The sequence below is a fragment of the Triticum urartu genome, chromosome 3 (assembly GCF_003073215.2).
Source record: "Triticum urartu cultivar G1812 chromosome 3, Tu2.1, whole genome shotgun sequence".
Taxonomy (NCBI): Eukaryota; Viridiplantae; Streptophyta; class Magnoliopsida; order Poales; family Poaceae; genus Triticum; species Triticum urartu.
In genome coordinates, this window is record NC_053024.1 from 672,393,519 (window position 1) to 672,408,950 (window position 15,432).

The 15,432-nt window shown below is 45.3% G+C and overlaps 1 protein-coding gene and 1 long non-coding RNA gene across 2 annotated transcripts; one reads left to right on the forward strand and one right to left on the reverse strand.

Annotated features, from left to right (window-relative positions):
* Window positions 1–1,611: 1,611 nt before the first annotated feature.
* On the reverse strand, window positions 1,612–2,462 carry LOC125549054. The gene is made up of 2 exons (XR_007301229.1): window positions 2,195–2,462; window positions 1,612–1,955 (listed from the first exon to the last, which is right to left on the reverse strand). It is a non-coding gene; the product is annotated as an uncharacterized LOC125549054 (long non-coding RNA).
* A 546-nt stretch (window positions 2,463–3,008) lies between these two features.
* On the forward strand, window positions 3,009–10,739 carry LOC125545840. The gene is made up of 4 exons (XM_048709885.1): window positions 3,009–3,183; window positions 3,469–3,647; window positions 8,990–9,225; window positions 9,803–10,739. The coding sequence occupies exons 1-4, from the start codon at window positions 3,065–3,067 to the stop codon at window positions 10,391–10,393; spliced, it is 1,125 nt and encodes a 374-aa protein (XP_048565842.1). The 5' UTR covers window positions 3,009–3,064; the 3' UTR covers window positions 10,394–10,739.
* Window positions 10,740–15,432: the final 4,693 nt, after the last annotated feature.

Here is a 15,432-nt window from a genome sequence, read left to right on the forward strand (position 1 = left end):
AAAGAATGAAAATGAGTGAATCCGACAAAGAAAATGAAGAAAATCGATGAAAAATACAAAAGAAAAACCAAAGAAAAATAGAGAAAGAAAAGAACAAGAAAAATAAAGAAAAGAAAACACGAATGAGAAACAGATAAAGAAAACCTGAGAAAACCATAAAAACTATAGAAAACCAAATAATAAACAAAAAACTAAAAGAGAAACGAAAAGAAATGAAAAAAAAATCCCATTCGAAGCAGGCGAAAAAAAGATAGATAGGGCAGCCGAGAAAAGAAGTCCTTCAGGCAAGAGAAGCTAAGGACTCGCCGCGAATGCTATCTCTCGCATTAAGCGAGCCCACAGGAACTCTCACCGCAAGCTTCAAGAATAACAGGCCGGCCCACTTCAAAAGAAAATAGAGAAAAAGGAGCGACTTGAGGGCGAGGCTACTGCCGGGATTCTCGTCAATAGTAGGGCGAGTTGTAGTTGGGGCGAAACGAACACGGGTTTCTTTTTGTTTTTGTTTTTTTCTCTTTTCTTCCAAGATGTTTCTTTTCTTTTTTCTTTTTCCTTTTTTAATCTTTTCATTTTATTTTCGTGTTTTTTATTTATTTTGTTTCTTGGTTTTCTTCTCTATTTTGTTTTTCCTTTTTATTTTTTCTTATGTTTGTTTTTGTTTTCACTCAACATTTTTGTATATTTTAAAAACATTTTTTAATAAGTGATCAACATTTTTTGTATACACGTTCAACATTGTCTGAACACTTATTCAACATTTTCACATATTTTTTCAACATTTTTTAACTTATTCTACATTTTCAAATACTTTTCCAACATTTTTCATATACTCTTTCAACATTTTTAATACTTACTCAAGATTTTTCAAATACTTGTTCACTATTTTACAAATACTCATTCAACATTTTTTGAATATTTATTAGACATTTTAAAATACCTTTTCAATATTTTTAATACTTTTTAAACATTTTTTAAAAGAAGACATTGTTTTTGCCACTCTAGCTTTTGCCAATTTTGCTTATGCCACACTAGAATTTGACATCTCATTTTTGCCACTCTTAACTTTTGACAATACATCACAAATGTCATTCCATGGTAAAACCGATAATTTTTCATTTCACTTTTACCACTCTTAACTTTTGACAATGCATCACAATTGCCACTTTGAAAATTTCGCTTTTACCACGGAATGGCAAAAGTGATATATGGTCAAAAGCTAACAGTGGCAAGAGTGAAATGTCAAATTTTAGAGCGGCATAAGTAAAGTGGGAAAAAACTAGAGTGGCAAAAACAAGAATTTTATTTTTTAAATAATCATTAAACATTTTTTAATACTTATTCATCATTTTTTCAAATACTTGTTCAAGATTTTTCATATATATATACACACACACACACATATGTAGAATATTTTAAAGTATAAAAAATACAAAAGTAAAAAACAAGAACAGAAAACAAAAATAATTTTTTTTAAAAAACAGGCCATGGCCTCCCGCGCGGCTTGGTCGGCCCATCTGGGCTCCCCCGACGCGAGGCTTCCCCTTGTCTCGCTAAAGCGAGAAATAGGGGCGCCCAGGACTCGCGCCATGCGAGATATAGGCCTAGTTTTTTTTTAAGGGAAGGTCATCATGGCTAGCTTTATTAACTTAGATAGGAATTACATCATCCAGAAGTTCTGAGACTAGACATCCCGGCGATTCATCCATCCAAGTACTAGAAGTCTTATTACAAAAACTATAATTGGCTAGCACATGAGCCGCTTGATTTGAACTACGAAAGTAATGCTTAAATTTGACCTTCCCAATCAAAACTGAAACATCCACACATTCAACAAAAATTGCAGCAGCTTCATCCCACCATCTTGATTGCCCCTCACATGCTTCAATTACGATCAATGAATCTGATTCCAGAATCAGCTTATGAGAAACTTCTCACAGAATCAGCCGTTGAGTTCTTTTCTGAAATTGTGGTATAAGATTATGGGATGGGCTATATGCTAAAATGTCCATAATGTTCCTGAACTGAAACTGGATGCTGAATTGCTACCACTTGAAACAAGACGAACATGTACAGAGAAGAACTACGTAGTAACCATGGCATCCATTCATCGGTCCATCCATCCATGTACAGAGTAGAACAGAGAAGACAGAGAGGAGATGAGACAGGGAGGAGAGGAGAGCTCAGCTGAGGCAACGACCTGAGCGAACTCTGGCGAGGCGGCGTTGGGCGTCGAGGCCAGCGCCCGGGCGGAGCAGCAGCTGCGAGCCTCGGGGCAGAGCAGCGGCTTCAGGCGTCGTCTCCGTGGCCGGCGTCTAGCGGGCCGGGGCGGGCTATCGGGCGGGGGCGGCGGCCCTGTAACCCTAGCGCGAGCGCTAGCGGAGAGGTGGGGGATCGAGCGATGGAGAGATGAGTCGTGCGACTCGTTTCCTGGACGCGGCTGTCCACCAGTGGCAGTTTCCTCATAATTTCCAGCCCAAATAGGGGTATACTACCCTAAATCGAAGTGTTTTGTTTTGCGGGAGCGACTAGAATCGTGAGAAGCAAGGTTCCCAGAGGATTATCGATTGCACTACCGATTGTGGCGATCCTCGCATGATTTAAGACAATTGAATCGAGTTCATTTGAGCTTTTGATTTTCCAGACCAAGATTGTCCAAAATCGAGGAAAAGAACTGGGCCATAGAGTATGCAGTTAGTTTTTTTTTCTTTTTTCAGGGGAGGGTACGCGGTTAGTGCTGTCCTTCAAGCGCAGCCGGGCTTCAGGCTTTTCAAACGGGCCGGACTTGGGCTTAAAAATTGGAAAATTTACTGGGCCTTTTTGGGCTCGGGTTTCAGGCCTGAAACCCAACGCGGCCCGAGAGATGATCAGCTTGCTAGAGATGCCCAAGTGGTCCTCTCTCCCCTCTTCTTCATCACCTAGCCGGCGGCTGCGGCAGCGGCCCCCCCCCCCCCCCCCCCCCCCCCCCCCCCCCCCCCCCCCCCCCCCCCCCCCCCCCCCCCCCCCCCCCCCCCCCCCCCAGCGGGCTCCCTGGTCTCGCTGCTCTGACAGTGCCACCCCTCCCTCCCCAATGCACCGCCTCTCCTCTCCTCTGCGGTCGCTCCTCTCTTTGACGGCCTCTACTCCGCCTAGCTGGTGGCCGCTGCGACGAGTTTTGCCTCATAATTCAGCTGCCCGTCGTGTTTGCAGGTGTGTTTTCTTGTTCTATGCTAAAGTTTTCACCTTTAGTTGGCTGCTATATTTATGGATCTGGATTGTGGCCCAAAATTGGGTCTTTATTTATCATTCTGTTGATTTTTTAAGGCAAACGGGATAATCTCTTAGATTATTCAGTGACTCCCAATACAGAGAAAAAAATGCGGAAAGAAATAGAAATGGATTTCAAGCTTAACGTCATGATTTCAATCATGACTGATGGTACCATCTTATTTATGCCAGATGCTGATATTGGCCTTTTATGCTCTTTGGTGATAGATTTCCTCATGGATCTCGTAGCATGGCCAGCAGCAGTGGAGTAAAACAGATGGCTGGTTACCCTTTTGACGGTGTAGTTCCTATGGCTATATTTCCTAAAAGCAGCCACCATGATGGTTCTATATACAAGGGCAGGCATGCATGGAAAAAGGAATATCGCATTGCAGACCGTAACGAGAGTAAGGGATGTATATCTCTTTTCCTGATATATTTCTGATAAATTTTGATGTTGCCTGTTTACTTTTACAAGTTGAATACCAGTGCATTGCCAGAAATAAAAGGAAATCTCATCAAATGGTACTCAGGGATGCATTTTGGTATTTGCAAAAGTAATAGACAGCTAAACTGTTGTGACCTAAGCTCTTGCCACTGTTATCTTAATCATTGTTGTGATTCATTGGACATTATATCCTGTCCAGACTGTTTTGGCTGTTCGTAAACTATTTCCCGGCCCACCTTTACCTACCCTCCCCTCCCCAAGTTCCTTTCTTTTTTCTAAAATGGGTTCAGTTCACTTCAAATGGTATATCTTTTTTTTTTTCCCCTCATAATTTTTTCTTTCAAAATTTGTGAGGCGGCATCATGTCCTTCCCTGAGGAATATGTTCATAACTTCTCATTCATTTTAGCATGTACTAGCAAAGTGACCGTGTGTTGCAATAAATCCATATTAATAGAATATACGCTCACAGAGAAACCGACCTTGAAAGCGTTGCCCTACTAGAAATATCGTTAGTTCTCCCCTATACGTGAAACATTCCATTACTAACAGCTTAGGTTTCATCCAGATTTTGATTTCATACCATTGGAAGTACCTTAGCTTTCACCCCAATTGTTCTGCCATAGGACAACCTGTCCAAAGAAAAAGAAATACTCACCACTTAATCTAGTTTCTTTTCATACAGAAACTTATGAGTTTACAGCTATGTTTTTAAGGTGACGCTTCGCTTTAAGGCGCCTGGGGGGGGGGGGGGGGGGGGGGGGGGGGGGGGGCTCGACGCCTAGGCGACGACTAAAGCGGACGCCTAGGCGCCTAAAGCGGACATATTTGCAAAGCGCTGGGGGGCGCCTCGTCGCCTTACAGACGCCTTAAAAACATAGGTTTACAGCAAAGTCCCTTAATGTTAAATTTGGTAGATTACATTGGAAATCGTGAACGACAATAGATTTTTGTTAAATGATCAAAAGAACCCAACTATTCACTTGGATATCACCATGTCAAAAGTCAATGTAAGAAGAAATTATCCAATTGACAACATGAATTCCGTCTTAAATCATAAAAATTGAAAAAAGAAAAATTTAAGTACAACTTGAGGCCACCTTAGGCAGCTGAAACTGAACCTACGGCTTGAATGGCGGAAGGGGTGAAAGTAAAAGGGCTGCTCTATATTAAGCATGACTGATGAAAAACATCCGATAACATCACCTTGTAAAAATCAGTGTAAGATGAACCTCCTTTTGCAAAACAAATCAAACTAAAGGTATTATTTTCTCTCTCAACTATATCTTCGTATTACTTTATTATTTTTTGTTCATAAGATGTTTTAAAGAGTACACATTGATATTCTTCCAAATAAAGGCACCAACCAAATACGTATGGTACAATGGCAAGTTAATTGGCACCTACTTATTTCCTTACAATAGCTATTGTTTTAAGCAAAATTGAATATAACATATCTGTCTAAGTATTAGGATCAGTTCATTTGAGCAAACATATATTGCACAAGCATGGCATGTGAAAGGATCTTAATGGTGATGACTCTTGAAATTCTCGAAGAAATCAGTTGAGATTTTACTAATTTCAAATTACAAGGTGCCCAGATTGAACAGAACAGATACTATTGTATTTAGTAACAAGCATGGTGCAGAAGTAAAAAAAAGAGACATCATTATTTTGCGTTTATATCTGATTTAAGCTTGTTCAAATAAAAACCGATGTCCATTCACCAAGTTCCACAAGCACATACATGTCACTTGCATATTCACATAAACAGAGAATGATAGAAAGGGGAACATCTTAGGCTGACAGTCTGTATTGATCGTGGCTCAGATGCATGTATTTCTTAGACTAGTTATGCATATATGTTTACCTAGACATTTGGAATATACATAGAGGGCTAGATGCACGTTTGCACCACTGGTGCTTGCTTATGCACCACCAATCATCCTCCATCCTCCTTGCTTATGCATATATGTTTACCTAGGCATCCGGTAAAGCTGCCTCATCCTCCATGCGGATGATGCTAGGTTGGTCGACACATGCGGTATCTTGTCCTCAGGCTTGCTTCACTCTTCCCTATGTGGCATGCCGCCTACACCATTGCCAATGGGTCTCCACCACTGGTCCTAGAAAATGTGACTCTAGCACAAGAGAAGGACAATAGACGGTGAATGGAACCTTCATGAGGCGAGAGAAGGTCAAGGGACGAAGGAAGGGGAGGGGCAAACCGTCATTGCTAGGCATCCCTGCATTTCTCACAGGTGGCAACAACTTGTGTTGAAGCAGTGGACGAGGGGACGAGGATGGGCTCATTGGTCGCCGGTGATGGTGGATCGAGGGTGGTGGTCGGTGGTAGAGGTGGAGCCGTGCATATTGGGCACGTTAGCTTTTTTTTTGCCCCGCCGATTGGACTCGTGCATACGTGGGTTGGGGCGCTGGTTTTTCCTTTCACTCTGGTTTTGTAGCGTTGTTTTCTTTTTTGCATGGTGGGAGGACAGCCGGTGAAACTCTCTGTTTAGGGTTTGTGCATACGTGGGCTAGGACTCTGGTTTTCCCTTTCACTCTGGTTTTCGCAGTGTCATTTTTTTGCAGTGGGAGGACAAACAGTTTGGTTTCATGCCTGGGAGGTCGACCATGGAAGCCATTTTCTTGGTACGACAACTTATGGAGAGATACACAGAGCAAAAGAAGGACTTGCATATGGTGTTCATTGACTTGGAGAAGGCCTATGATAAGATATCGTGGAATGTCATGTGGTGGGCCTTGGAGAAACACAAAGTCCCAACAAAGTACATTACCCTCAACAAGGACATGTACGATAATGTTGTGACAAGTGTTCGAACAAGTGATGTCGAGACTGATGACTTCCCGATTAAGATAGGACCGCACCAGGGGTCAGCTTTGAGCCCTTATCTTTTTGCCTTGGTGATGGATGAGGTCACAAGGGATATACAAGGAGATATCCCATGGTGTATGCTCTTTGCGGATGATGTGGTGCTAGTTGACGATAGTCAGACGGGGGTAAATAGGAAGTTAGAGTTATGGAGACAAACCTTGAAATCGAAAGGGTTTAGGCTTAGTAGAACTAAAACCGAGTACATGATGTGCGGTTTTAGTACTACTAGGTGTGAGGAGGAGAAGGTTAGCCTTGATGGGCAGGTGGTACCTCAGAAGGACACCTTTCGATATTTGGGGTCAATGCTGCAGGAGGATGGGGGTATTGATGAAGATGTAACCATCGAATCAAAGCCGGATGGATGAAGTGGCGGCAAGCATCTGGCATTCTCTGTGACAAGAGAGTGCCACAAAAGCTAAAAGTCAAGTTCTATAGGACGGCGGTTCGACCTGCAATGTTGTATGGCGCTGAGTGTTGGCCGACTAAAAGGCGACATGTTCAACAGTTAGGTGTGGCGGAGATGTGTATGTTGAGATGGATGTGTGGCCACACTAGGAAGGATCGAGTTCGGAATGATGATATGCGAGATAGAGTTGGGGTAGCACCAATTGAAGAGAAGCTGGTCCAGCATCGTCTGAGATGGTTTGGGCATATTCAACGCAGGCCTCCAGAAGCTCCAGTGCATAGCGGACGGCTAAAGCATGAGGAGAATGTCAAGAGAGGGCGGGGTAGACCGAATTTGACATGGGAGGAGTCCGTTAAGAGAGACCCGAAGGATTGGAATATCACCAAAGAACTAGCTATGGACAAGGGTGCATGGAAGCTTGCTATCCATGTGCCAGAGCCATGAGTTGGTCGCGAGATCTTATGGGTTTCACCTCTAGCCTACCCCAACTTGTTTGGGACTAAAGGCTTTGTTGTTGTTGTTGGAGGACAAACTGTTTACAGATTTACAGTAGTTGAGACTTTTATATCCTAAAATGTTAAGCAGGTTTAGGTGCTCCCAACATATGCAAATAGCCATGGTAAATTATGAAATTATTTTATAACACATGTTAATTATGTTATCTACCATTGGTAAATAATCAACACTAAAAGAGGACGTGTAGAAAGATAAACGATTTTTTTTTCATTGAGGGGTGAAATGATCTATTTTAATAGTTTTTGAACCCAAGTGAGGGTGAGAAGTACTTTAAGGAGTTATGAAATATTTGGAGACAGTAAAATGGGGGTGTACCTCATTGGGGGAGGTGCCCCTTGGACAACGAGTCGCGCGCGGGCGCGTTCCAGGCTTGGCGCGTGGTGCTCGCTCGCTATCAAGCTGAGCCAGGAAACGGGAGCGCCCTGTTCTGTTCGATTTTGCTTAGTTTGTTCTACCGGTCTTTTACTGCACGTTTTTCTCTGGTTTTTATGTGCTGCGTGGTTTATGTAAGTTTGCTGCAAGGATTGTGCAAAGTGTACTGCACGGGCTGTGCATCACAGATGTGCTGCACGTACTGTAGCGCATTTAGCACAGGTGTTATTCTCCGCGAAGCGCAATTGTGCTTCACTGTGAAGCGCAGCTGTGCTTTGCGGTAGGGGAGTACAGGTTGCATGGGGGTACAAGTTGTACTGAGCAGGGAGCACATGGTGTACTGTGCAGTGAGTACAGGTTGCACTACATGGATTATACTGCTTGTGGGGTACTATAAGTACGTTATCACGTGAAGCACAAGTTTGTTATATTTGGTAGCACAAGTTATGTCTGAAAAAAGAAGTTCGTTGAAACTTATCTACATGGGATATAGTTTCAATCTTGACGCGAGGAAGACAATGCGTGTAATTTGGATGCACGGTTCAAGAGATATTTCATTTTGAAAATCGGAACTCACAAAAAAAGCATACACAGCAACCCTCCCATCCCCTTCCATAGAGAAAACGCACCAAAACTCCCTAGCGGTGCTTGTGACCACCAGAGAAGTTTGGGGTAACCTTTGGAAAGGGTACCCCTTACGCCTTAACTAGTGATTTCGGTAAAACTGGACCTTTTCCTTTCTGGGGTGATTGAAATTACTCTCTTTTCTTTGTGTTCGCTTCAAAGGAAAACATTTCGAGGGAGCAAATTTACAGTAGAAGAATATTGATATTTCCCTTAAGGCCTTAACTAGTGATTTTGGTAAAACTGGACCTTTTCCTTTCTGGGGTGATTAAAATTACTCTCTTTTCTTTGTGTTCTCCAAGGAAAAACATTTCGAGGGAGCAAATTTATAGTAGAAAAACATTGATATTTCCCACTTACATGAAAAAAGTAAAAAAAAATCAGTAGAGACATCAAATCCTCAAGTGGCATGTTTACTTTACACATGGCAAGTATTGTTTATTGTATTTATTTCCAATTGCAATGTAACTTGTATTTGTTTCGTGAAGCTTGGTTGGAGCCGATGATGTTAACAGATCCCTCAGATTGCTGCATTCTCGATGGAGCTTGCATGCAGCATACACCTAGTGGCATGTTCCAAATTTTCTCATTGAAGCTGGCTAAAATTCATGTGGGTTGTGGGCCAGTAGAGTTGTACGGATACATTGCAATGCGGGATGATCTGGATCGATTGCTTAACTATGTGGTCAGTTTTAAAAGGGATGATCCCATCATCGTGGAGCAGGTGCACATCCATACTTATCTGCAATTATTTTAAGGGATGAGACTACCGAACACACCCAAATATTGTGGTTCGTCTACTTAGCCCCCTTGAGTATAAAAGCAGGGATTCTGCCTCTTAAAGTGTTCAATACTGTCTATATCGTTCCTGGTCAGGGTTTGGAGGTGGTTTCTGGCCACGTGACCTGTTAGGTGAATGCTGCTGCATGGGCAAAATCACCTCCTAATCACCCCAGGGAATGATTTAGCTATACATTATTTCAGGGGTCAAATACCTGTATACTTGACGGGGGTAAGCAGACAAACCTTTTTTTTCCTTTTTCATTTCAACAAACTTATGCAACTAATATTCGGAATTTGAAACAAAATGAAATAAATATAGTGGGAGCCAAATTTCCCTCTCTAACACCGCTATGTATTTACTAACTATCCAGTTCAATACATGGCAAAATCTTATTTATCCATTGTAAAATATCCCTTGAAGTAAATATTGGTGAAGTGAAACGTCATAAGGAAAGTATTTGGCTTTAGATATGTCTTACTTTTATATGGAGAGCTACTTAATAACAATGACTTTGTAGGGTTCTCTCATCAACATGTCTGGCCCTAAGCGAGGGATAGATTCACATGGCAATATTTTAATCGAATATGACATGAGGATCAAGACTGCAGAAGAAGAAAAACATGACCTACAACTGATTGATGGTGCATCAATAATAGTCAGCAAAGACTTGCAGAACTGTCACACATTCACCAGTCGCATCTATGGCGATTGTGGAGCAGTGGACTTCACCGCATCACGCCTTGAAAATGCAGTTGAGGCGACTCTAGAAGTTGTCATCTCAGAAGTGCAAAACAGTTTCAATTTGTGTCTCAGCTGTTTTACCAGTGGGTTGAATGAAGAAATCCGACTCTTCAATGGCACCATTGGTGAGTCATGTGGCTTAAAGAGGTCTGTGGTTGCTGTAGTTATAGCTTCTTGGATGACGTTGAAGTTCAAGTTGGGTGCGGAGTCATCCAGTTCTGCTGAACATCATTGTTCCTTCATAGCCAACAACCATGGGATTTTTACTCAAAAGATGAAGACTGACTTTGCGCTACTCTCAGTGAAGGTGACTTGGTCGACTTTGCCTCGGGGGTCTCATGCTCATTCCAGTTCATGCCAACCTTAAGTAAACTTCGTCAAATAGTGTGTCTGATGACCGGGGAAGAACTTCAAAGACTTGGTTATGCCGTCAAAGAGTCGTGGACTTGTGCCAACAATCAAACACTTACTAATAAAAAAGTGTCTGTCTAAATTTAGGTGTGCCAAACCTGGATTGTAATCAAACTATTGTACTCCATAGTTTGAACTGTCTAGTACTAGTATATTTGGTTCAGCCGCCATGTAAACCATAGTGGAGAAACCTTCGGGTAGAGTATAATTTTTCCTATCCCTTTTTAACTCTAGTTACACTCGTACTGCCTCCGTCCTGGTGTATAGGACATGCCCATGGTTCTAAGTTGACAATTTAACTAGTTAAATATATATAATAATTTCTCCGTAAACTAATATAAAAGCATTTAGAATACTAAATTAGTAATCTAAATGCTCTTATATTAGTTTATAGAGGGAGTATGTTAGAACAATATGTTTAGAAGTTACATCTTCATACGAGTCGTAGGATATACTTTTAATGACATATAACACATATTTAGTTAGTCAAACCGATGATCTAGAACTAGGGGCACGTCCTATACATCTGGATTGAGAGAGTACGAAACTTATTTCTATCTCTATTCGTGCGCTAGTTCTTTTTCCTGACAATAATTAGACTTGTTTTACAAGGACAACGCTAACGCCCACACGTGCGGTAGGAGCCAAATCCGCCCACACGCCATATAACACATAGAGTGTGCCACGTCATCGCATGCATGCATATGGTAATTTTTTTGGATTTTCAGTTTTTAAAATTTTTTATCTCTTAGATGAAAAATCCGATTGAAGATCCGTTTTTATCATTAAATCCCTCGTGACGAGATCTTCGAAAGTAGATCTCATATCAATATATTTTGAGGAATATTTTTTGGGTTAAAAGTTACCATATGAATTGCCATGATGTTTACATTGAAATTGGCATGATATGTTTCAGCTATTTTCTTCTACATTTAAAAGTAAAATTTGGCATATTATAAAACGGAGAATTAAGAAACTAGACTTGCCATGGTCCATAAACTAAAATTGCCATGATACGTGCACCTAAAATTGCCATGGTTCATAAAAATAATAATTTTCATTGTCAAAGTACTGGAATTGCCATCATAAAAAAACTAAAATTGGCATGCTCTACAAATTAAAATTGTTACGTGGCAACTTTAGTTTAAGCACTATGACAACTACAGGATAAACATCATGACAACTTTTGGACAAATTTTTTTTTTTGTCGAAATATATCAACATGGGGTCTAGTTTCGAAGATCTCGCCGAGACAACTTTAATGGTGAAAACGGGTTTTTAATTCAAATTTTTAATTAGAAGATAAAACATTTTTAAGCCAAAAACCAAAAAGATTCCTGCTGATATCATTTGTTTATACGTGGCAAAATGAGTGGTGATGGAAACGTGTGGCCGATGTACAAGATGCCACACGTGTGGGCGTTAGTTTTTTCATTTTATAAAACACGGCCCCTCGGCAAGGGAAACACTTCCTATCATACATCTTTTTTTTTCCGGTAATCCTATCATACATAGCATTTTTCAGACTGGCGTAGGCCGTTGATATGTCTTCCATCTCACGGCTGGGATATGTGTATGTTTACTTTCCTATAAATCCATCATTATAAGGGAGAAACAGACCGATTTTTATCACCACGTCCCCGTAACCCCTCGTCGTCCCGGTCATCTTCACCAGATTCCGCTCCGCGGCGAACTGCGCATCGTTGCCTTTTCCTCCACCATCAACCCGGTGAGGCATATGGCGAGCTGTGCGTCCAGATTTTGGATCACCTATTCACCTCCAACTCCCCGTTTCCTGCCACTGCTTCTGGTAACAAACAACAAGCAGCGTGATCCAATGACGAGCAAGGATTTGTTGTCCTTGCCTCCAGCGCTTTTGCCACGACGAGATCGTCATGCATCCATCAGATGAAGAGTTTGGCATCGGCCATGACTAAGTCTAAGTATACGTTTTAACTGAAGCATGTGGATGATTCCATGATTTGAAGCATCATGAACTATATCATGAAGCACATGGTTCTCCTTTGAAAATTAGAGTAACGGTGCAAGCAAAATTATACTTTATCGATAGAAGGAAGCATATATTTAGAGCATCTATAGCTGCATTGTGCAAATCCGACCCCTCAAACGTCCCCGGGCGCATCTGTCGGATTTCGGATTCCGGCAGACCCTTGAGGTTCGAACACTGGGGTGCGCGCGGAGATTTCGCCTTCTACCTACCTGCACCCCTCCGCGTCGCTAAGATCTAAACTATGAAAAGAACAGCACAAGAGACACAGGGTTTATACTGGTTCGGGCCACCGTTGTGGTGTAATACCCTACTCCAGTGTGTGGTGTGGTGGATTGCCTCTTGGGCTGATAATGATGAGCAATACAAGGAAGAACAGCCTCGCAAGGGTCTGTTCTTGGCTGAGGGGATGAACTGCTAGGAGGAGTTCAGTCACCCTTCTCTCTCTCTCTTCTCGATTCCGATCCCTCTACCCTGTGGGTGGCTAGTCCTATTTATAGGCAAAGGCCCTGGGCCTCTTCCCAAATATTGAGCGGGAAGGGCGCCAACAATTGGCCATTTTGAAGGGGAACATCTGGTACACTTATCCTGACTAAAGTTGGTCCTCGCCTGCCAAAGGCTCTGGTGGTGACGCTGGCTTGGGTTCCACAATGACTTTCTCCCTGCCGTTGGACTGGTCTTGGTCTCGTTGCACCGAAACAGATGCCTTTGCTTGATGCTCTCGCCTGCGCTTGCTCCCTTTGCACCAAAGAGGAAAGGAGGACACTGCGCGGGCTGGCGCCCGCCTGGCACCCTTGGTCGTCATGGCTTGCGTCACGGGCACCTCGTGAGGTACCCCGCCTTGATCTCTCCGCCTCCTCGCGAGCCAGCCTGATGAGGCCGTGCCTGAGGAAGCTCCGTGTCGTCCGCCCCGCGAGGCTTGGCCCCTCGCGAGGGTCTTGGGTCTGTGTTAATGAAGACGGGCCGTGCTGGGCCCCCTTTGAGCCACGACGCAGGCCGCAGGCAGGCAAGTCTGGGGACCCCCGTTCCCAGAACGCCGACAGTAGCCCCCGGGCCTAAGGCGCGCCCGGACTTGGCCGTGTAGGGAGGCGAAAGGGTAAGGGCGAAGCGCCGCGGGCCCTAACAGCCTGCGGCCTTGGGCGCCGCGTGGCGGTTGATTGGGCGTGGGCGGCACTGTTCCCCCACGCCCCCCTTATTTTGCGCCATGCTAGGCGGACTCGTAGTCGTACACATCCGCTCCCCTTTCTGTTGCTCGAGCGCCCTCTGTCCTTCCTCCGCTTGAACTCCAGCTTCTGTTTTCAACCCGATCTCGAACCTTCCCCCCTTCCCATCGCCATGGCTCCGACGAAGAAGGGAAGAGGGAAGAAACCCATGCCTCCGCCTTGCTCGCCGCCATTGGCGGCCCCCGCCGAGGGCTTGGGCAAGGTCAGCTCGGCTCTGGCCACCATCTTCAACGAATGCGGGAGGACGACGGCCTGGCCCGCGTCTCACTTCTCCATCGATAGGATAGTCACCGAGGTCCAGTATTTCGCCGACGCCCTGTGGGCGGGTCTGGTTCCCCCCTTTTCTGATTTCTACAATGCCGTGCTTTCCCACTATCAGATCCACATGATGCATCTGGGTCCTGAATTCATCACCCTCCTTTCGGTCTTCGCCTTTGTTTGCGAGGCAATGATGGGCATCCTTCCTTCAGTTGCCCTGTGCCACTTCTTCTCTCTGCGCCTTGTCTACCCTACCCAATGCTGGGCGTGCGTGAGCTTCGTTGCCGCGTCTGAGACATCAGCCACAGGGATTGACTTCAGGCTCCCTCCGCCTGCGGCTGGGTTCCGCGAGCGGTGGCTGTATGTGGATGCAGGGGTGCCCAGCCCCCTGCTATCGGAGCCAACTTCGCCTGCTGTCCCCAATTCTGGTTGGGGCCAGGAGACGCTTGAGAGCCCCCGGCTCGTCTTCGTCTGGCACCGCTTCGCGTTCTTGAGGTCGCTTGGCGTGACAGCGCCCAAGGTGGTGAAGGAGTTCCTGCTTCGCCGCATTGCTCCTCTCCAACGCCACTCCCGCCGGATGTGGGCCTTCAGCGGGCGTGATGATCGTATGAGGCTCCAGGAAGAGGACCTGATGCCTGAAGTGCTGGGACAATGCTCTTGATCCTGACTGGGGACCCCAACCCCGGCAGCATCCAGCAGGGAGGGGCCTTGCTGTACCTCTGCCAGAACAGGGGCGATTTTGTGAATCAGATGCCTATCTTTGATGAGTGGGGGCCACGCCCCGCCGGTATCTAGGGGCCTCACGAGAACCCAGTGATGGTGACTGCCCTTCCAGTCAGCCAAGGCGACTCTTCCTCAAGTGGCGGAGCAGGGAGGCATGAGGCGCCAGAGGCCGAGGGGGCTCCCGGCGGGGTGACAGCGCCGGGCGATGCTCATGAGGGAGTAGCTTTTGGGGCCCGTGCCGCTGAGGCTGGGGGTGGCAAGCAGCTGCCCTCAGCGCCTGCGATTGAGGCCCCTGAGGCTCCAGCCGCTTCTCTTGGCGAGGCGATTGGCAGCGCGCATCAGGCAGGCGCCCTTGACGCGGATCGCCTTGACGCTCCGTCTTCGTCGCAGGTTGATCCCTGCGCTCAACTCTTGGGCCGCTTCCGCGTGGACTTTGAGGCCCTCCGGAAGAGAAGGGAGGCCCTGGGCGATGATTACCCTTGTCGCCTGCTGAAGCGTAGGAAGTACTTCGCCACTGAGAGTAAGCCTTCTCCTTTCCCAGCTCCCGATCCTTCTGTTGCTTTTACTGATCCTTGCTCCGCAGGCCCCTTCCAGCCGAGCTCGCGGAGACGGCTGAGGTGCCGTCCCCCTTGGCTTCGCCCCCTCCATCGTCCTCAAGCGCTCTGAGCAGCAGAGCCCTTGTGGTGAGGGCGATCGGAGAGGCGAACCGTCCCGAGGCGCATCGTGGCCCTGCGCACCTCGCGATCCTCCTTCGCGGGCCTTCTCGTGGCATAGCCAGCCTGC